The sequence below is a fragment of the Panthera tigris genome, chromosome B3, assembly GCF_018350195.1.
Source record: "Panthera tigris isolate Pti1 chromosome B3, P.tigris_Pti1_mat1.1, whole genome shotgun sequence".
NCBI classification, from domain to species: domain Eukaryota; kingdom Metazoa; phylum Chordata; class Mammalia; order Carnivora; family Felidae; genus Panthera; species Panthera tigris.
Window position 1 is genome coordinate 70,463,108 of NC_056665.1, and position 23,481 is coordinate 70,486,588.

The 23,481-nt window shown below is 36.6% G+C and overlaps 1 protein-coding gene across 1 annotated transcript; it reads right to left on the reverse strand.

The window, feature by feature from the left end:
• Window positions 1-10,322: 10,322 nt before the first annotated feature.
• Window positions 10,323-15,609, reverse strand: LOC102955058 (olfactory receptor 4K1-like). The gene is made up of 2 exons (XM_042987726.1): window positions 15,599-15,609; window positions 10,323-11,250 (listed from the first exon to the last, which is right to left on the reverse strand). Exons 1-2 carry the CDS (start codon window positions 15,607-15,609, stop codon window positions 10,323-10,325), a joined length of 939 nt encoding a protein of 312 aa, XP_042843660.1.
• Window positions 15,610-23,481: the final 7,872 nt, after the last annotated feature.

Genomic DNA, 23,481 nt, shown 5'->3' on the forward strand with positions numbered 1-23,481 from the left:
ATGGCCTTATCAAGAAGAGGTCATATAGTGTCCAGGTCCTGGTGCTTTAGTGAGTGTCTCTATCTTGGCTTCTCTGTCCTTCAGGACAGTAGTCTGCAGAGGCATTCCTTGCCTGCTGTGAGCAATGTTTGTTTTTTTTCAGAATGTGTCAAGTTTTAGGTAGGTGTGCTCTGGTCTGCTCTGGCCTGATGCTACTTCCACTAGAACTGAAGCCCTGCAGAACTCTCTAGCCAAGAGACATGGTATGGGCAGAGGTTTCTGCTCGTCCTATGGGGAAGGGACCTGCTGCACTGACACTGAGGCAAGCTTGACCAAGAAGGGCAGTACTGCTAGAGTGCAAGGGTGTGGGACCTGAAGTACACAGGTTAGGAGACCAGTATGGGCTTTGTGCTGCTTACTGAAGCTGGCTCTGTGTTTACGCCGAGAGGCAGAGGAGGGGAAATGACACTGGGCAGTTCCTTTGTTCCCAGACAGGTGTCTCCTGTAAATGCTGCCTTTCAGGGACACTCTCTGACAAGAGCAAATAATCTCCTTTCTATGTGCCTGAGGTGCTCTTCATTTTGTGGTTTCCACACTGTTGGCCCCTAGATTGTTTTCCTGTTTTCTCTCCAGGAGCAACACATGCCCTCTGGACTCTATCACAGCCCAGCCTGCTGACTTAAAATTCCAGTCTTTAGAGACAAGTGATTGGGCAGGGGCCTGTGCTGTTCTGGCAGAGGGCCCTGCCACACTGGGAATTAAATAAATTTCACTGAAAAGAGAATTTTTGACAGAATGCAGGGGCATAGGACTTGGTGCAAGCAGGCTAGGCAGTCAGTTATGGGCCTGAGCTGCCCTTTGCAGGTGGCTCTGCTGTTTCAGCTGAGGGGCAGGAGAGGAAAATGGTGCCTGCAAGCTCCTTTGGCCCCAGAGAGGTGTCTCCATGCATGCTGCCTCTCAGGGATGCACTCCAAGAAGAGCGAATAATCTCTCCCTGTGTGCCCCAGGTGTTCTTCAGATCCCCTTTTTCACACCATTTGCCCCTGGGTCATTTCCCTGCCTTCTGTCCAGGATTAGGGAAGTACCTTCAGGGCTCTTCCCAACCAAGCCCACAGACCTTTAAAACTCGAGTCCTCAAGCCCTGCTGGTTGCAAGAACTCACTAAATTTCAGCCCCTCTCATTTTACAGCCAAAGGCTTTGGAAAAATGTTCTCCTTGTACTTTCCTCTCTATACTCCTTTCTCACCTTTCTCAGCAACCAGGGCTCCCCTCCACAGCACCTGCGACCCATTTCTTCCCCAAACCAAGCGTCTACACTCCCTATCTTTTCTTTCATGTGGCTTCTTTTCTCCTTTTAGTTGTGGAGTTTGTTCTGTCAGTCTTCGGGTTGATTTGTGATGTATTTAGAATGATTTGATAGTCATCTGATTGTGTTCATAGGCCAAGCTGAGCCTAGGGTCTTCACCATCTTCTCTGCCTCCAAGTTCTTTATATCTTCAATATCAACCCCTTATCAGATATATCATTTGCGAATATCTTCTCCTGTTCAGTATTTTTGTATATGGTTTAAGTAAGTGGTCCAGCTTCATTCTTTTGCTTGTAGCTGTTCAGTTTTCCCCAATATTATTTATTGAAGAGCCTGTCTTTTTCCCATTGCACCTTCCTCTCCTTTGTCAAAGATTAATTGACCTTATAAGTGTGAGTTTATTTCCAGGCCCTATATTTTGTTATATTGGACTGACTCACTCTCTCTCTCTCTCTCTCTCTCTCTCTCTCTCTCTCTCTCTCTCTCTCTCTCTCTCTTTTTGGCCAGTTCCATATTGTTTTGATTACTACAGGTTTGTAATATATCTTGAAATCTGGGCTCGTGAGACTGCCAGTTTCATTCTTCTTTTTCAAGATTGCTTTGGCTATTTGGGGTTGTTTGTGGCTCCATAGAAATTTTAGGATTATTTGTTCTAGCTCTGAAAAATGCTGGTGATATTTTGATAGGATTTGCATTAAGTGTGTAAATTGCTTTGGGTATTATAGACATTTTAACAATATTTGTTCTTCTAATCCATGAGCACAGAATGTCTTTCCATTTCTTTGTGTTGTCTTCAATTTTTTTCATCACTGTTTTATAGCTTTCAGAGTACATGTCTTTCACCTCTTTAAGTTTATTCCTAGATATTTTATTGGTTTTGGTGTACTTGTAAATGGGGTTGTTTTCTTAATTTCACTTTCTGTTGTTTCATTATTAGTATATAGGAATGCAACAAATTTCCATACATTGATTTTGTATCCTTGAACATTACTGAATTTATTTCTCTGTTTTAGTAGTTTCTTGGTAGAGTCGTTCATGTTTTCTTTATATAACTATCAGTTTGTCTGCAAATAGTGAAAGTTTTACTCCATCCTTGCCAATTTGGGTGCCTTATATTTCTTTTTCTTGTCTGCTTACTGTGGCTAGGACTTTCTGTAACATGTTGAATAAAAGCAGTGATAGTGGACATCCCTGTCTTGTTCCTGACTACAGAAGAAAAGCTCTCAGTTTTTCCCCATTAAGGATGATATTAGCTTTGTTTTGTTTTGTTTTTGTTTTTGTTTTTTTTTGTATATGGCCTTTATGATGTCGAGGTATGTTTCCTCTAACACTACTTTGTTGAGTGTTTTTATAATGAATGGATGTTGCACTTTGTCAAATGCTTTTTTTCCTGCATCTGTTGAAAGGATCATACAGTTTTTATCCTTTTGTTGATTGATTTATGAATATTGAACCACCCTTGTGTCCCAGGAATAAACCCCATTTGATTGTGTTGAATGATTTTTTTAATATATCATTGCATTTGGTTTGTTAATATTTTTTGGAGAATTTCTGCATATAAGTTCATAAAAGATACAGGTCTTTAGTTGTTTTTCTGGTGGGAGGTCTTTATCTGATTTGGTTACCAGGGTAATTCTGACCTCATAGAATGAATTTGGAAGGTTTCCTTTCTCTTCTATTTTTTGGAATATCTTGAGAGTAGGTATTAACTTCTCTTTAAATATTTGGTAGAATTCACCTCTGTATTCCTCTGGTTCTGGACTTTTGATTGTTGGTAGTTTTTTATTTACTGATTCAATTTCATTGTTAGTAATTGCTGTGTTCAAAATTTGTATTTCTTCCTGACTCAGTTTTGAGAGGTTATATGTTTCTAGGAATTTACTTGTTTTTTCTGGATTGTACCAGTTTGTTGTCATGTAATTTTTTCATAATATTCTTTTATAATCCTTTATATGTGTGGTGTTGAATATTATTTCTCCTCTGTCCCTTCTGATTTTATTTATGTAGTTTCTCCCTCTTTCTCCCTCCCTCTCTCTCTGCTTCTGTCTTTCTTCAGAATAAGTCTGGCTAACAATTTGCCAATTTTGTTTATCTCTTTAGAGAACCAACTCTTAGTTTCATTGAGCAGTTCTGATGTTGCTATTGTTTTAGTATCTATTTCATTTATTTCTGCTTTAATCTTTATTACTTGCTTCCTCCTACTGTCTTTGGGCTTTTTTCTTCTTTTTCTAACTCCTCTAGATGTATGGTTAAGTTGTTTATTTGAGATTTTTTCTTCTTGATGTAGGCTTTTATTGCTCTAATCTTCCCTTTTAGAACAGCTTTTACTGCATTCCAAAGATTTTGGACCATTGTGCTTTAATTTTGATTTGTCTCTATGTATTTTTTGATATCCTCTTTGATTTTTTGGTTGACTGTTCATTGTTTAGTATCATGTTACTTAACCTTTGTGTATTTGTATTCTTTCCAGATTTTTTTCTTGTGGTTGATTTCTAGTTTGAAAGGTTGTGGTCAGAAAACATGCATATGATTTCAGTCGTTTTGCATTTTTTGAGACTTGTTTTGTAGCCTGCTATGTGATCTGTTCTGGAGAATGTATTATGTGCATCTGAAAAGAATATGTGTTTCACTCTTCTTGGATGGAATGTTCTGAATATATCTATTAGATCCATTTGGTCCAATGTGTCATTCAAAGCCCACTGCTTCCTTTTTGATTTTCTGCCTGGATGATCTATCCATAGATGTAAGTGGGGTGTTAAAGTGCCCTGCTATTATTGTATTACTATTGATTTCCTCCTTAAAATTTGTTAGTTGTTGCCTTTTGTATTTGGGTGTCTCCATGTTCAGTGCATAAATATTTACAATTATGTCTTCTTGTTGGATTGTTCCCTTTATGATTATGTAGTGTTCTTCTTTGTCTCTTTTTACAGTGTTTGTTTTAGTATACTTTGTTCAGTATAAGTTTTGCTATCCCATTTTTTTGGCTCCATTTGCCTAAGTGTTTTTCCATCCCTTCACTTTCTTTGTGTATATGTCTTTAAGTTGGATATGAATCTTTTGTAGGCAGCATATATATATAGATTTTGCTTTTTTAGCTCTTCAGTTGCCTTTTCATTGGAGCATTTATTCCATTACATTCCAAGTTACTGTTGATAGGTATGTACCTTTTATACCTCTTCGGCTGCAACCTCTGTACTAGTTTTTAGTAATTAATCTACCACTTTTATTTTGTTTATACCTGTGAAATTATTTTCTTTTCCTCATATTCTTACTCAAATTAATGGCCTTTCCTTGCCTCTCATAGAATTCCATTTAATGTTTCTCTTAAGGCTGCTGAACTCCTTTAACTTATGTTTGTCTGGGAAACTCCATCTCTCCTATTCTGAGTGATAGCCTTGCTGGATAGAATATTCTTGGTTGCAGGTTTTTTCTTTACAGATCTTTGAATCTTCAAGGTTTCTGCTGAAAAATAAGCTGATAGCTTTATGGGATTTCCCTTATATATAACTGTTTTCTTTTATTTTGCTGCTTTTAAACTTCTCTCTTTATCAGTACTTCTTGCTGTTTTAAGTATTATGTGTCTTGGTGTGGACCTCTTTAGGTTGATTTTGTTGGGGGGTTCTCTGTACCTCTTTGGTGGATGTCTGTTTTCCTTCTCCAGATTAAGGAAGTTTGCAGCTATTATTTCTTCAAATAAATTTTATGCCCCCTGTGTCTCTCATCTCCTTCTGGGATCTCTATAATGTGAAGGTTTTTATGCTTGATGACATCACTGAGTTTTCCTAACATCATTTTTTTTTTTACTAGTTTCCTTTTTCTGTTCAGCTTGGTTGCTTGCCATTACTCTGTCCTCTAGCTCACTGATCCATTCTTCTACTTCCTCTAGTTTACTGTTTATTCCCTCTAGTGGCTTTTTAATTTCAGTTATTAAGTTCTTTATCTCTGGCTGGTTCTTTTATATGTATGTGTATATATACATAAACATACATATATACACATTTATATATGTGTTGAAGGTCTCACTGAGATCCTCTACTTTTTTTCCCAAGTCTAATAAGTATCTTTATGATCATTATTTGAATTTCCTATCAGGCATATTGTTTATCTCTGTTTCACTTAGCTCTATTGCTGTAATTTTGTCTTTGTCTTTCATTTTGGACATCTTCCTCTGTCTTCTCACTTCTCATTTTGTCTCACTCTCTGTGTCTGTTTCAATATATTGGGGAAATCAGCTACATCTCCTAATTTTTAACATAGTGGCCTTGTGTAGAAGTCCAATGGTTCCCTCTAGTACAGTGCCCTGTGTATCAGATAACCTGGTGTTTCATATTTGTCTCCTGTGTATGTTGTGTGTGCCTTACTGTTGTGGTTGAGCCTCAGTCCTATTGGCTGCAGTGACCCAGTTTGCCTCTTGTGGCCTAGGTTTCATTCCTGTACTATCAAGGGGCCAGTCTGAGGCTGTGTTGGGCTTGTAGTTGTGTCACACCAAGTGACTTATCTCATCCCATTTGCTGGAACTGTGGCAGCACTGAACTGCAGGGCACTCTACCTATGTTACCTCTGAGAGGCTTTCATTGGTAGATGGGGCCTGCAGTCAGGACAGATGTCTACCCCCATTCTGTCTGTTGAGGTTGCAGTGACCCTAACTATAGAGCTATCTCCTTATGCTGCTTCCTGAGAGGTTTTTGTTGGTGGATGACGCTGGCAGTCATATTAGATATCTGCTCCCAGCCCACTGTTGGGGCTATAGTCAAACTGATGTATGTGGTTATCTTTGCCTCTTCCCAGAGCATGAGTCACTTTGGAGTGGTATTGGCCGGTCAAAGAGCCATAAGTTTCCACTTTAGATGGATTCCTGCTTAGTGGGGCAGATTTGAAGGTTCTCTTATAGGAGACAATGAGGGTTTAGTGCTCATTGTTAGCAGTGTATGTGCCAATGCTTAAAGTATGAGGACTGGCCTGAGTCACTTTGCAGGGGCTCCTTTGGGTGGGTTGGATGACGTGAATCAGCAAAAGAACAAGGGCAAGGAACATGGTGGCAAGCTTCATGGGGAGTGTTTTTTCTGGTCTCAGAGGGTGTCTGGGTATCTAGGCTTGGGGGAAGGGGGAGATAAATGGCACCCTTTAGTTCTTTTGTTCTTGGAGAAGTCTTCTAATGATCCCTACCCCTCCAGCACATTTTCTGAGATTAGTAAATAAATCACCTTCCCCTATATCCCAGGTGCTTTTCAAACTGCTGCTTCTATGCTGTATCTTGGAGGGGTTGTTTGTTATACTGGCTCTTTAAGGACAAGCACTCAGTTTCCTATCACCCTCTGTCTCTCTCAGAACAGGGCCCACTGATTTTTAAAGTTTCTGGTGTTAAGCCCCTACTAATTGTAATAACTTGCAGAATTTGGCCTCTGGTTTTCAAAGCCAAATGTAGGGGGACTAGTCTTCCCAGTGCAGGCCCCCCATGTCTGGAGTGTTTGGTGTTGGGTCTGTTCCTCTCCCTTATCCATGCTTATGGTGTCCCTCCCTCTTGTGGTTAGTCTCACTGGTTAATTTGGTTCCTAACCAGGGCTCTTCCCTTCCTTCCATTTTTAGATGTGACTTCCTCTCTGTGTTTAACTGTGGAGTGTCTGTTCTAGCAGTCTTCAGTTCATTTACTGGGTTAGTTACATAGATGTGGCTGTTACCTAAGTGTATCTGTGGCCTGGAGGAAGTGAGCGTAGGATCTTCTTACTCCACCATCTCCCCACATTCCTCCTTATAACTTTGTTTTTTGAGTGATATTGGACTAAAAACTTTCCTTATTATATGATATGATACTTGTAAAATTGGAATCCAGGTTATTGTGGCTTCATTAAATGAGTGGAGGAATGTTCTCCCAATAAATAGTACAAGTAGCAGTCTCTATTTTCAGAGAGCACTCTTTTGCATAAAAAAAGTTACAGATTATCTTCTTTATTTATGACTTGCTTTAACCAGTTCTTAATGGGGACTATACTTCCTAGAGTCCATGCTGCCCAACATTATGCATATCTAATTTTGTGCTTCAGAACAGGGAGATACAGTACTCAAGAGAGAAGATCCCCAGAAATAAAATTACTGGGTCATGAATGCAAACACATTTTGATAAATACACTAAATTGCTTTCTAAAAACTGTTCAGTAAATTTTGACCAAATAGAACTTCCACAGTTCCAAATTTTCAGTCCTATTCAGTATTATTCTTTTGTTTTATCCTTTATCAATCTAATAGGGGGCATGACACATCTCTCTTGTTTTAATTAACATTTCATTACCTGTTAAATTGAATATTTTTCTATTTTTACTATTTGTATATTTTTTCTTTAGATTTGCTGCTTATTATATTTGACTCATAACTTTTATAAATAAATAAGGTTGCCATTTGAAAGCTGATTTCTATAAGCACATGTTATGGATAGGAGAGTATATGCCAACTCTTGGTTAGAATAATTCCTCGACCAGTGTGTCTTAATTTTAAACTGGTGAGAAGCATTAACACACCTACAGAAGGATTGTATATAGCCCTGAATGTATGGATAGATTGGAAGAGGAGTCACTGAGACAAAGCAAACAGTACCCATCCCAGCATTGTTCAAGTGGGTATTTCCCTGCCAGGCTACCAGAGCCTGATCATCTTCCACATGTCAGTCAAGTAACCAAAGCTAAATTTTAGCATAGATTCACCAATACCACTTACTAATAATTTGGTTTCTATTTCAGTCATAATGTTCTATTTGATTTGACAATTTTCAATACCATTTGAGGGACACCTGGGTGGATCACGTGGTTAACATCTGACTTCAACTCAGGTCATGATATCGCAGTCCATGAGTTTGAGCCCCGCATTGGGCTCCATGCTGTCATGACAGCTCAGAACTTGGAGCCTGCTTCAGATTCTTTCTCCCTCGCTCTCTGCCCTTCCCCCATGTGCTTGCTGTCTCTCTCTCTCTCAAAATAAACATTAAAAATTTTAAAAAATACTATTTGACAAATTTATCCAATTTTCTTACAATTATTAAGTTATAATTTGTGGGTCTGTAAGTGTGTAGGCCAAAAATTGAACTGGGATGAGTCATTAAGTTAATGCCAACTCTAAGGTGTTTTGGTGGCTGGCCCAGCTAAATGCCCTTTCTAGCTGTACCATTCTGCCATCCTTGTACAGAATAAGCCTTTTTTCATTTAAAACTTTAATGATTATCTGCTTCATTTGTATTCAGTCATTTCCATGAGACCTGATATGTTCATTAATCTTATTTATTTATCCGCAATACCTGGCATAAATTAATGTAAAAAATTGCATGAGGTTGCTTCAAGTTAAACAAAACTGAACATTACCACATTGAGATTATTAACTCTGTATCTGTTGTCTATTATCTATTATATCCTACTTGTCATTATTACCTAACCAATAATGAACATTTTTATAGCTATCTTGATTGGTTTGAAAGCCTTCGTTGAACATGGGATTATGACTTTTGCCTCTTTTGTAATACCTGTGATCTCTCATTTTAATATTATTCATACAGCCTGTTTTTAATCAGTGTTAGTTTATTCATGTAACATCCAATGAAGTAATCTCAAACATGAAAAACCAAATATGAAAACAAGATCAGAGTGCTACAGAATACAAGGACTCATATAAAAATCTGACACTTAGGTATGGACAATTTAGTTTTCCACTGGCTTCTTATTATATCACTCTGAAATACCTTGTTTATATGAAACAGTAGAAGTTACCTAGAAATCAATGCTCTGGGTACTTGCATTCTCCTTATGATACTTGCTGTATGTGCTTGCATGTTAAACTTCTAGCAGACTGACACATTTGGTAAGAAACAGAAAATGATTGTCTTAGGGACTCACAAACTATCCTAAGTAGTAAAAACAACACAGTCATATCTTCGGTTCAGAAACCACAAATCTGAACTTAAAGCTGGCATAAATGGAATAAACTCCTCTTGGCATGGATTTGGTGATGGATTGATGATTCTGTGACTAATAAGGGACTGAATCCATCATGTTCACATTCCTTCTCCTATTCTTTCCATGATTTATTAGTATTCTTCTTAAGTTTCACTTAAAATTTGAGAAAAATAAGTATGGGATATATTTTCTAACCACTAATATACATACTTACTGTTACTGCTTTGAAATATTCACTCTGAATTAATATTAATGAACAAACTCACTATTCAAATACCCTGTAGTCTTTTTCAGCTGATGGTAGGTTTATTACCAGTGGTATGATAGTCTGTATATTTAAGTCCTAGAACATTTCTCCCAGAAGGTGTAAGAGTACTCCTATAATTTGAACTATGAACTTGGTGATATTATTGATGTGCTGTTTGTTTCAAAGCCAAAGTAGCAAAACTCAGTACTATAATTGACACTGTAGTATTTTAGGTATTTAAAATTTAGAAAAATGGTAATTATTATAAAAACATGATTTATAATTGTCAGTGGCTTCTTTGTGAATGTGGGATATTTGCAGCTATTTATAGGGGCCAAGTTAATAGGTGAAATATTGATAAAATATACTGATAAAAGTAGAGGAGACTTTTTGTTTTTGAAATTTATTGTCAAATTGGTTTCCATACAACACCCAGTGCTCATCCCAAAAGGTGCCCTCGGAGTCTTAATATAGCCTGTCATGTCAAAGCATATTCTGTTTTTAACTCAAAGAATGCTACCCCAATCAAGTCAGATGTGTTAACAAATCTGCTTTAATATGGAGGTGATTTCAAAATGCTACAGGATGCTTTTTTAAACAATGCCTATATAAGGAGGAAAAAACTACTTAGGAATTTTAATATATGTTGTTGATTGTTTCAGGGAAGATGAGATGAGCCACAGAATATTGAAACTGGTATAATATGAGATTCTGCACTTCATTTACAACTTCAGATAACTAGAGATAGGTCCTATAATAGTGAAAGGCTAATTGTGATAGAAACACAACAATAAAATCACCTACGTGCATTACAAAGGACAATAATTAAGGATTTGTGTTACTATCTCACAATTGTCTAAAAGACTTGCTTAGAACCCACATGTCGGTTCCGTAGCTTTTTCATGGCTTCCTTTACATCTTTATTCCTCAATGTGTAGATCATGGGGTTAAGGACAGGAGTGAAGACAGTAAAAAACACAGAAATAAATTTATCAATTGGGAAGCTTTCAAAAGGCCAAATATAAATGAAGATTAATGGGCCAAAGAACAAAACCACAACAGTGATGTGGGCAGACAGGGTGGAAAGTGCCTTGGATGTCCCACCAGAGGCTTGCTGATGGACAGTAGCAAGGATGATAGTATAAGAAATGAGCAAAAGGAGGAAGCAGATAAGAGAGAGCAGGCCACTGTTGGTTAGCACAAGGATCTCTAAAACATATGTTTCTAAGCAGGCAAGCTTGATCACAAGGGGAAGGTCACAAAAGAAATTGTCTACCTTATTGGGTCCACAGAAAGGAAGATTGACTGTGAATGCCAGGTGGCTGGCTGAATGCAGAATACCAATGGTCCAGGAGACTCCCACCAGAATAGTGCACACCCTTCGGCTCATGACGGTAATGTAGTGCAGAGGTTTGCAAATAGCAATATATCTATCATAGGCCATGGCAACAAGAAGCACCATCTCACTACCCCCAAAAACATGCAAGAAAAAGATTTGTGACATGCATCCCTGGAAGGTGATGGTCTTGTGTTCATTGAGGAAGTCTGCAATCATCTTGGGAGTGGCAAATGTAGCCTGACACACATCAATAAAGGAGAGATTGCTAAGAAGAAAATACATTGGGGAATGTAAGCGAGAGTCTGTAATTACTGTGAGGATGATAAGGATGTTTCCCAAAACCGCAGCTCCATAAAACACAGAGAAGAAAAAGAAGAGGAAGAGTTGAATATCTTGAGAGCTAGACAGGCCCAACAAAATGAATTCAGTAACCACTGATTTATTGCTCCATCCATTAACTGACTCTGGGCTGCTGAAGTTATCTATAGGAAAGAAAAATAATTAAAAATGGATAATAATAAGCCCTTTACCATATTGCAAATCAAGTAGATGTTTCAGTTCTAATAGTATAAAAATAATATGGTGAGGCTATAGGAAAATAATTATTCACATTACTGTTAGGAATTGATATTTTCCCTGTGATTATTTACATAATTATATGAATTGTACTTCACTTTTTGCATTTATGGGTTGGCACGAGAGGGAAAGAGAGAGGGAGAGAAGGAGAAAAAGAAAGATAGTTATTTATCTAACATGAAGTCAGTGTGGAAGGACGGAAGGTGTTGAGTATTTGCCTCTGGATTCTGACGTGTGTTTGAGGAAGAGTTCAAGGTCCCTATAATACTTTTAAAGATACATATGCTATACTTACACATTCAGATTTTGAATAGCAGAAAATGAGCCTGATGCCTTTTACAGAATCTTGAAGGGAGAGAAAATTTAGGCCAAATGTAAAGAGATGGAAATCAGCCCAGTTAATGTGGTAAATGATATCGGAGAAATGGAGTGAGATGTGGCCATGTATTTGAAATATCTGCGGTTAAAGAGAGAGTTAGAGAAATTGTGACAAACTAAATTAGTGTGAGCAACAGATTGCATTCACTTTTCTATATTAAAACAATTAAGTTTTATAGCAGTTAATTATACTATTAAGCAGTGAAAATGTATCTTCCCAGAACCTGAGAAGCACACATTTTTTAAATGAAAAATTATTCTTTTAGAAAAATGGGAAATGGATACAAGCAAGCATCACAGAGTACAACAAATAGCCGATCCCCGTTTTAAGAGATGTGCAATCTCACTGGGAACTAAAGAAATAAGATTTCAATTAAAAAATATATCCATCAGTAGAAGAATTGATAAAGATGATATGCACACATACACATATACACACGGTGACTATTATTTAGCCATAAGAAGTACAAGATGTGGACATTTGCAACAACATGGATGTACCTAAAGGGTATAATTCTAAGTAAAATAAGTCAATAAGATTTGAAAGGTAAATGCCATATGATTTCACTTATATGTAGCACTGAAAAAAGAAACATAAACGAATGTATAAGGAAGGTATACATATATATATTAAACACACACACACCTAATGGAATATCACTCAGCCATAAAATAGGATGACATCTTGCCATTTGTGGCAACGTGCATGGACCCAGAGGGTATTATGCTATGTGAAATAAGTCCAACTGAGAAAAACACAACAAATGAATAAAAAAGCAAAAAAAATAGTCTTTTAATATCACAATTACACTATTTACTTTTTCAATGATTTCCCTTTTATAACAATTGAATGTAATACTATTTAGTCTGCTCATCAAAGATGAGACTGAATGTAATTTTAATTAGCATAATGTTTCTCTCATGAACTTATCGCAATAACAAAAGTATTTTCCAAAGCCTACTGAATATCATAATTGGTGTAATTAATTCATTCAACAAATATTCTAGATTACTGCTCTATAACGTACACTTTTATAGATTCTGGAGACAAAGCAATGAAAGAAAAAGAAAACAGAAGTGTTTGACCTGCATGTAGCCTACATTCTAAAGGTGGTGGCTGGGCTGGCAGAGGTAATTAAAAATAAATAAAATATATATTTATGTCAGTTTGTGACTAGGTTTATGGGAAAAAATCAAAGCAAAGGCATATGGACTGACCAGGTGATCAGAGAAAGCCATCATTAGGAGGGTTACAGTTTCTCCTACACCGGGAAATTAAGAGCAAGCCTTGACACAAAGGGCATAATAGCAAGCTTGGGCAATAACTTATTCATATGAAATAAGCTTTCTCTTGGGAAACATAAGTATAATTTTAGCAGATCTGTTAGAAATTAAATGAATGAGAATTTGACTTTTACCTTATTATGGAATTAACAAATGCATAATTATCTTTTCTGAATAGTATTCTACCTCATAGGCTTAAATACGTCCACAGTTTTCAGGAACTATAAATTCAGTCTTTACAATAAGGACCTGTATTTAAAACTATCCTTTTTATTTTCTAGAATGAAATATGGACATAATAAAAATTTATTTCCAAGTTTTCATTTCCATACATATACACCTATAAACAGATTTGAACGGCAATTTATTTTCATTTGAATGTGCCAATTTTTTCATTCAAAATTAAAATGAAATAACTTGTGATTTCCAGAAGGAATCCTTTGAAATGAAGCTCATGGTCAGATCTCAGAAGCTGGGAAGAGTTCCCTGTGTGTCTATATTAACACTCAGTGACAACTAGTTGAGATGATTTATTTATTCATGACATGACTTTCAAGTATTGAGGCCATTTAAAAATATAAAAATTACTAATTACTTTTTTAATAATACCTCATAGAATCTTATGCCTTTTGAAACCTCTTTTTGTATTATAGCTCTGTGTGTACAAGGCCTGAAGACAGTTTGCCAAGTGATAAATCTATTAACCAAAGTTTTCTGATCTTAAACCATTCCTCTTTGTCTACAGTTAGTTTTATTGAAGTGACTTCATTTAGTTCTAGAATTACAGGCAGAATTTCTCTAAAACCATTCTAAAATGATTTTTTTCCATATTGAGATAATCATATTCTTATTCACACTTGTGTAGTCAGTCAGTCTTCATAGAAAGGCAGATAGTGAAAATTTCCACAGTATGCCATAATATACATAGCACAAGTTTGAGATCAGAAAATCTGAGTTCAATTCCTGGCTTCACTACTAACTCTTTTTATTAGTGTTTATCCATTTGTTCCAGCTTATTGAGCACCTACTATGATTATATGCCAAGCACTCTGTAGGCCTGCAGATATAATGATAATCAAAACAGAGAGGATACTTATCTTCATGTAATCACTGCAATTCTCTGAACTTTGTGTTTGTTACAGCATATATTTGAAAGAGGTGTGCAAACTATGAAGTGATAAATACTAGTTGAGTGAGCATACTATTGTGTTTAAAAATCAGATAATAAAATTTTACCTCTACTCAGGTAAAGTCAATCTGAATGTGAAAATATCTGCTTCTGAGCAGATTAACAATCTATGAGATTTTAAAAAATGAAAAATAAGATTAAAATAAAGTATTAGAATGAAATAATTTTTCATTAATAAATTTATATAATTTATTATAACAATGAAATGAAAGTTTGACAAAAAGAAGATACTTAAAAAGAGCCAGGTAGTGTTCTTTACAGATGTCTGTATTCATTTGTAGTTACTTCTACTCTTTAGAGTTCTTTTTTTTTGTTAATTTTTTTTATGTTTATTTTTCAGACAGAGAGAGAGACAAAGAGAGTGCGAGTGGGGGAAGGGCAGAGAGAGAGGGAGACACAGAATCTGAAGCAGGCTCCAGGCTCCTGGCTGTCAGCCCAGAACCTGATGCAGGGCTCAAACTCAGGAACTGCGAGATCATGACCTGAGCCGAAGTCAGAGGCTTAGCCAACTGAGCCACCCAGACACCACTAGTCTTTAGAGTTATTAAGCTCTAACCTATAAATGAAAATAGGGTAAACCAAGCTAGCTACCCTTGTGAAAAAGAGAAAGGAATTTTTTAATGTTTCATTATGATATTTATTTAATATTTAGAATACAGAGTTAAATAGTGCCCTGTCTTGGACATCAGGCTATCCTAGAAATAATCTTTCTTGGTTCCTGACTTTGGAAACTAACCAATTGGAAATTTCTACCTAAGATGAAAATACACTGAAAGCAAAACCAGACTTCCATTTAAAAAGAAATGTGAAATATATATGTGGTAATTTTTGGACTCAAATTTATTTTTCTGAGCCAGAAGTTTAAAAGTATTCCAGTTAAACAGAAAAACAGAAGTTTACAAACAGGAGGTCAAATTGTTGAAGTTTCTTTGAGTGAAGCTCTAGGTTTTTTGGCTCAGATTCATAAACACAATAATTTTTTTTGTGATGGTTCTAGAGAGAAAAGAGTCAATGAAAAGAGTCAATGGAAGACATGGAAGAGAAAGAAGATAGCCTCACAGTAAAGAACCATATTTATGTAAGGAAATTTGCTTCTTGCTCCTGTGTATATAGTTAAATTGGAGAAAGGCTTTTGGTTATGAAGGACTCAATTTAGTTGCCTTACACTGATATATGACTAATAATTACATAAATATGTATGATACAAGAGACTGCAAAAGAATAGAATTTGGAAAAGGTCCTTAATAAGAAAGAAAGATCAAATTATAGTATTCTATATTGGTAAAACGCTGGAAAGAAAGAGCTTCTGTTAATCATAACAGCCAGCATTTTCTTAGTCAACTTCATACAAAGCACTGTGCTAAACACTTCATCCATTATCTCATTTATTCTTACAACAATGGCACAAAAGAAGTACTATTATAATCCTAACTATACAGCTAAATCTTAGCAGTACAATTAGTGTCATCAGGGCATAGTGCTAGTCAGTAGGAATTCTGTACCCAAAAAACACATATTTAACCAATACATATATTACTATATTACTAATATATTACTTGCTTAATTATATATATTACCTGATAGCTAAGAATCTATCAGGGGAAGTCTACCTGGTTATTAAAATGACAGTTTTGTGCCCCATTCTATTCTCTGTCATTATCTCTGTACTTTGAAAATTATATACCGGTATGCTTACTTCTTCCTGGGTGTCTCAGTATGTCACCTGTGTTAGCAGTGACAATAACCAGACATAGTCTGATATTTTGTTTCAGATTTTAGAATCTCATCAACAAGCTCCAAATTCTCATCCTCAAGAAATCCAAGTCATCTTAATTCTAGTAATAAGTTTAACCTAGAATCCCTTTAACTCTCCAAATGATAACCTTTATATTTAATTTTTTGCCTGATGTGATTAATTTCCACATACCAATTTTGAGAAAAATCCCAGGAGAGTAATAACAGGTTGAAGAAGATAAATCTCCAAACTTTTCTTTTTAAAGACTGAGTCACAAAAGCCCATAAAACAAGTATTTAAATACCATAGTACATGCTATATATCTTAGATAACCAGTACCATGGATTGCAGTAGCCAATTAACGAACTTCCTTTATGAAGTGAAGTCATCTTGCTGTGGGAGTTATTAACACAATTTCAGTTGGTTTACCCAAAATCTAGATGGTAAGAATTTTTAAATTGTCTATAATTACAAATGTGGCATATATCACAAGGGGGAAATTTAGTGACTCAGAAGCTTACAACAGCTACATTTACTCTCATTTAATAATCAGTTTCCCTTCATGTAATTTCTTTTCCATTGTTTAGAGTGACTGTGCCCATAAGCACTAGGTCTTATGCTCAGAACCTGAAGGAAATCTAATCAGAAAAAATGAAATCTGACAGTGGGGCTAAGAGAATTGGAATTTTGTTTTTTCTAATTCTTCACTTCTTTCTTTTCATGGAAATATTTATGATTAAGTTTTTAAACTCCATACTACACAATATGCTACCAAAAAAACCCTCCAACTTTTTCAGTTGTTCTTGCTCAACACCTGGCAATACATTAGAATCAGAAAGAAAGCTTATTTGGGCATACATGGATTGAACTGCTTATGTACACATAGCTTGCTTTTTAACATTGTGGAAAGATATTTCAGAGCAATAGAGGGGCTAAAAGGGTCTACAGAGAAGAGCAGGTTACAGAGAGAACATACTTAATGTTGAAACACAGAGGAACTGCCCCGAAAATTTGGCAAGTCTAATGGAGGAGCCCCGACTTCTCTTAGTTCTTAGCTAATAGACCACATACCTTCTTGGCATATTCCCTTTAATATTTCACAGATACTTCAGTTCTTCTGTTTCCAAACCTGTTTGTCCTTTACTCTGCCCCATCCCAACTAATGGCATTTCTCTTTCCTGTGATTATGGTCAGAAACTTAGCTCCTTCCTTTTCTTCAGTTCCTTTTCAACCCTGCTTTGCCTTCCCCCCAAATATTCCTGATTTATCTACTTACTTCCCTCTTAACTCCATGGCTAAACCTTTGTTACCCTTCCCGTTAAGTGTCTCAAAGGCCTTCTAATGGTTTCTACCTTGTACCATTGATGTTTTCCAATCAGGCTTGTAATGCAATATACTTCCCTCTGCGGACTGCCTTTACTGCATTCCAAAAGTTTTGGACTGTCGTGTTTTCATTTTAATTTGCTTCCATGTATTTTTTTTGTTTCTTCTTTAATTTCCTGGATAACCCATTCATTCTTTAGTAGGATGTTTAGTAAGATGTTAAGCTTTGTATATTTGAGGGCTTTCCAAATTTTTCCTTGTGGTTGACTTCAGGTTTCATAACATTGTGGTCTGAAAATACGCATGGTATGATCCTGATCTTTTTGTTCTTGTTGAGGGCTGATTTGTGACACAGTATGTTATCTATTCAGAAGAAGGTTCCATGTGCACTTGCAAGAATGTGTATTCTGATTTAGGATGAGATGTTCTCAATTTATCTGTTAAGTGTGTCATTCAAAGCCATTGTTTCCTTATTGATTTTCTGTTTAGTTGATCTGTCCATTGCTGTAAGAGGGATGTTAAAGTCCCCTATTATTATTGCCTAGGTTTCTTTATGTTTATTATTAACTGATTTATATATTTGGGTTCCTCCAATTTGGGGGCATAGGTATTTATAATTGTTTTATATAATATAGCTTTTCTTGATGGATAGACCCCTTAATTATAGTATGATGCCATTTGTAATCTCTTATTATAGTCTTTGGTTTAAAATCTAGTTTGTCTGTTGTGAGTATAGCTACTCCAGCTTTCTTTTGGCATCCATGAGCATATGTCCCTTTACTTTCAATCTGCAGGTGTCTTTAGGTCTAAAATTAGTCTCTTATAGGCAGCATATAGATGGATCTTGTTTTTTATCCATTCTGATAACCTATGTCTTTTGATTGGAGAATTTAGTCTATTTACATTCACAGCAATTATTGAAAGTTATGAGTTTAGTGCCGCTGTGTCACCTGTAGAGTTGGTGTGTCTGGTGATGTTCTCTCTTCCATTCTGTCTTTGTTGCTTTTAGTCTCTTATTTCTCCACTCAAAGAATCCCCTTAAAATTTCTTGCAGGGATGGTTTAGTGGTCACAAACTCCTTTAGTTTTTGTGTGGGAAAATCTTCCTCTCTCCTTCTATTCTGAATGACAGCCTTGCTGCATAACGAATTCTTGGCTGCATATTTTTCCGATTCAGCACATTGAATATATCCTGCCACCCATTTCTGACCTGCAAAGTTTCTGTGCACAGATCTGCTGCAAACCTAACCTGTCTTCCCTTTTAGGTTAAGGACTTTTTTCCCTTGCTGCTTTCAGGATTCTTTCCTTGTCTGTGTATTTTATAAATTTGACTATGATATGCCTTAGTGATGGTCAACTTTGTTGAATCTAATGGGAGTTCTCCGTGCTACTTGGATTTTAATGTCTGCGTTCTTCCCCAGATTAGGGAAGTTTTCAGCTGTAATTTGTTTAAGTAAACTTTCTGCCCCTTTTTCTCTCTCTTCATCTTCTGGGATTCCTATGATACAAATTTTATTACGTCTTAATAAGTCGCTGAGATCCCTAAGTCTACCTTTGTAATCCTTTACCTTTCTTTCCTTTTTCTTTTCAGATTCCTTATTTTCCATAGTTTTCTTTTTTTAAGTTTATTTATTTTTAAGAGAGAAAACAAGTAGGGAGAGGCAGAGAAAGAGGGAGAAAGAGATCCCAAGCAGGCTTCATGCTGCCAATATGGACCCTGACATGGGGCTTGATCTCACTACCCATGAGATGAAATCAAGAGTCAGATGATCAGTCTACTGAGCCACCCGGGTACTCAGCCATAATGTTATTTTCTGTATCATTAATTCTTTCCTTTGCTTTGTCAATCCTCATTTTTATGGCATCCACTGGGTTTGCATCTTGGTTATAGCAATTTTGATTTCAGCTTCACTAGATTTTAGTTTTTTTGTCAGTCTCTTCAACAAATGGTGTTGGGAAAGCTGGACAGCAACATGCAGGAGAGTAATATTGAACCATTTTCTTATACCACTCATAAAAATAAATCCAAAATGGATGAAAGGCCTAAATGTGAAATAAGAAACCATCAAAGTCCTAGAGAAGAACACAGGCAGCAACTTCTTTGACCTCAGCCATAGCAACTTCTTACTAGACAAATCACTGGAGGCAAGGGAAACAAAAGCAAAAATGAACTAATGGGACTTCATCAAGATAAAAACTTCTGCACTGCAAAAGAAACAAGCAACAAAACTAAAAGCAGTCAATGGAATTGGAGACAATGTTTGGAAATGACATATCCTATAAAGGGTTAGTATCCAAAATGTATATAGAACTTACAATCTCAACACTCACCCCTCCAAAAAAAAAAAAAAAAGAAGAAGAAATGGGCAGAAGACATGAATATACGCTTTTCCAAAGAAGACATCCAGATGGCTAACAGATACATGAAAAATGTTCAGCATCACTCATCATCAAGGAAATACAAATCAAAACCCCTATGAGAAACCACCTCACACCTGCAGAATGGCAAAAATTAACAACATAAGAAGCAACAGGTATTGGTGAGAATGTGGAGAAAGGGGGAACCCTTTTGCATTGTTGGTGGGAATGCAAACTGGTGCAGCCACTCTGGAGAACAGTATGGAGTTTCCTCAAATAAACTACAAATAGAACTACCCTGTGATTGAGCAATTGCACTAGTAGGTATTTACCCAAAGGATACAAAAATGCAGATTCAAAAGGATACATGCACCCCAATGTTTATAGCAGCATTATCAAAAATATCCAATCTATGGAAAGATCCCAAATATGCATGGATTAATGAATGGATAAAGAAGGAGTGGGGCATATATATGATGGAATATTAATCACCCATCAAAAAGAATGAAATCTTGCCATTTGCAAGGACATGGATGGAGCTAGAATGCATTATGCTAAAAGAAATAAGTCAATCAGAGAAAGACACCATGATTTCACTCATTTGGAATTTAAGAAACCAAACAGATGAACATATGGGAAGGATGGAAAAGAAGAGAGGGAAATAAACCACAAGAGACTCTTAATGTTAGAGAACAAACAAGATGGAGGGAGGTGGTGGGGGATGGGCTAGAATGGTGATGGGTATTAAAGAGAGTACTTGTTGTGATGAGCACTGCAAGTTATATGTGATGAATCACTGAATTCTCCTGAAACCAGTATTGTACTCTATGTCGATTAATTAATATTTAAATAAAAATTGAAAGGGAGAGGAGAGGAGAAGGGAGGAGAGGAAGATCATTTCACTGAACAGTTTTATCTGCACACCCTTCCCTCTGTCATACTCCCAATTTTTAATTTTTTTATCTCACATTATTTGCTCCCTTCATAACACTCATGACAATTTATTTTATTTACATTTGTTTACATGTTGGTGTTTGTTTTTCCTTCTCACCTCTATACCCCAAGACTGTTGGCTTACATCTGAGTCTCTCAGATAAGTATTATACCTGGCACAGAACTGAGCAATGGTATATGCTGAAATGATAGTATTGATTCAGTGACTAATTGAATGTGTAGTTGGCCTTGAAATGGTTACTTATTTTTATGAAATGCTACAAAGCTTTGTTGTTTTGAGAATGTCACATGAATGGGATCATATGTTTCCTCTTTATACTGGATTTTTTTTACCTGACATAATGCCTTTGAGATTCATTTATAAATCAATAGTTGCTTCCTTTTTTTGCTGAGTGCTATTATATTCCAACTCTGGACTCGGTCGTATGTCTAGTTCTGTCCAAAAGGATAATAGAAAGCACAAAAGTATTTTGCATTGCAGCTGCCCTTTCTTGTCTCCATCAAAATCTTGAGGCCACGATGTGAATGAGTGCAAGCTGGTCTTCTAAGGCCTAAGAAGCAATAGTGTGCTGGCAAATATTTAAGAATTGGTTCTAGGTGCAGCTGGGTTAGGGCACAGGAGGGCCCTGACTTGTAGTGTTTCCTTGTGTCTGTGATCTAAATACTCATACCATGGTCGATTTCAAGCCACCAACAGGTTATCCCCCACCTTAATAATCAGCTCTCAAGGACTGATTTAAGCAGCTTCAGCTAACCACAAATGAGAGGCCATATGGAGAAAATTGAGGTGCCTTGGCTAATAGCAAGCTCCAGTGGCCAACTTGCCAGCCACCAACTATGTGAGTGAGGTCATTGTTAATCTTCCAGTTTCCAGACTCACCAGGCAGTATAGCAGAGATCAGACTTGCTGGCCCAGACCAGAAAAAGAACCCAATGGGTTTGTGATTAAATATAAAATGCATGTTGTTTTATTTATTTATTAAGTACTTGTGTTTGTTTTATGAGCCAATAATTTTAATATACTACAATCAGGTATACATAAGGTTCAGCAGAGACACAATAATACTTATACTAAAAAAGAATTTTTTTTCTTTCAAGTTTTTATTTAAATTCCAGTCACTTAACATACAGTATAATATAGTTTCTGTTGTAGGATTTAGTGATTCATCCTTATATACAACACCTAGTGCTCATCAAAACAAATGCTCTCATTTTTTTAATATGAAATTTATTGCCAAATTGGTTTCCATACAACACCCAGTGCTCATTCCAACTGGTGCCCTCCTCAATGCCCATCACCCACTTTCCCCTCTCTCCCACGCCCATCAACCCTCAGTTTATTCTCAGTATCCAAGAGTCTCTTATGGTTTGCCTCCTTCCCTCTCTGTAATTTTTCCCCCCTCCCCTCCCCCATGGTCTTCTGTTAAGTTTCTCAGGATCCACATAAGAGTGAAAACATATGGTATCTGTCTTTCTCTGTATGATTTATTTCACTTAGCATAACACTCTCCAGTTCCATCCACGTTGCTACAAAAGGACAGATTTCATTCTTTCTCATTGCCAAGTAGTATTCCATTGTGTATATAAACCACAATTTCTTTATCCATTCATCAGTTGATGGACATTTAGGCTCTTTCCATAATTTGGCTATTTTTGAAAGTGCTGCTATAAACATTGGAGTACAAGTGCCCCTATGCATCAGTACTCCTGTATCTCTTGGGTAATTCCTAGCAGTCCTACTGCTGGGTCATAGGGTAGATCTATTTTTAATTTTTGAGGAACCTCCACACTGTTTTCCAGAGCAGCTGCACTAGTTTGCATTCCCACCAACAGTGCAAGAGAGTTCCCTTTTCTCCACATCCTCTCCAGCATCTATAGTCTCCTGATTTGTTCATTTTAGCCACTCTGACTGGCGTGAGGTGATATCTGAGTGTGGTTTTGATTTGTATTTCCCTGATGAGGAGCGACATTGAGCATCTTTTCATGTGCCTGTTGGCCATCCAGATGTCTTCTTTAGAGAAGTGTCTATTCATGTTTTCTGCCCATCTTCACTGGATTATTTGTTTTTTGGGTGTGGAGTTTGGTGAGTTCATTATAGATTTTGGATACTAGCCCTTTGTCCGATAAGTCATTTGCAAATATCTTTTCCCATTCCGTTGGTTGCCTTTTAGTTTTGTTGATTGTTTCCTTTTCAGTGCAGAAACATTTTATCTTCATGAGGTCCCAATAGTTCATTTTTGCTTTTAATTCCCTTGCCTTTGGAGCCGTGTCAAGTAAGAAATTGCTACGGCTGAGGTCAGAGAGGTTTTTTCCTGCTTTCTCCTCTGGGGTTTTGATGGTTTCCTGTCTCACATTCAGGTCCTTTATCCATTTTGAGTTTATTTTTGTGTTTGGTGTCAGAAAGTGGTCTAGTTTCATCCTTCTGCATGTTGCTGTCCAGTTCTCCCAGCACCATTTGTTAAAGAGACTATCTTGTTTCCATTGGATATTCTTTCCTGCTTTGTCAAAGATTAGTGGCCGTACGTTTGTGGGTCCAAATCTGGAGTCTCTATTTCATTGGTCTATGTGTCTGTGTTTGTGCCAATACCATGCTGTCTTGATGATTACAGCTTTGTAGTAGAGGCTAAAGTCTGAGATTGTGATGCCTCCTGCTTTGGTCTTCTTCTTCAATATTACTTTGGCTATTTGGGGTCTTTTGTGGTTCCATACAAATTTTAGGATTGCTTGTTCTAGCATCGAGAAGAATGCTGGTGGAATTTTGATTGGGATTGCATTGAATGTGGAGATTGCAATTAATTACAAATATAAGCAACATTATTGCTAAGAATGTGGTAATTGCAGGGGACTTTAATACTCCACTTACAACAAGGGATAGATAAT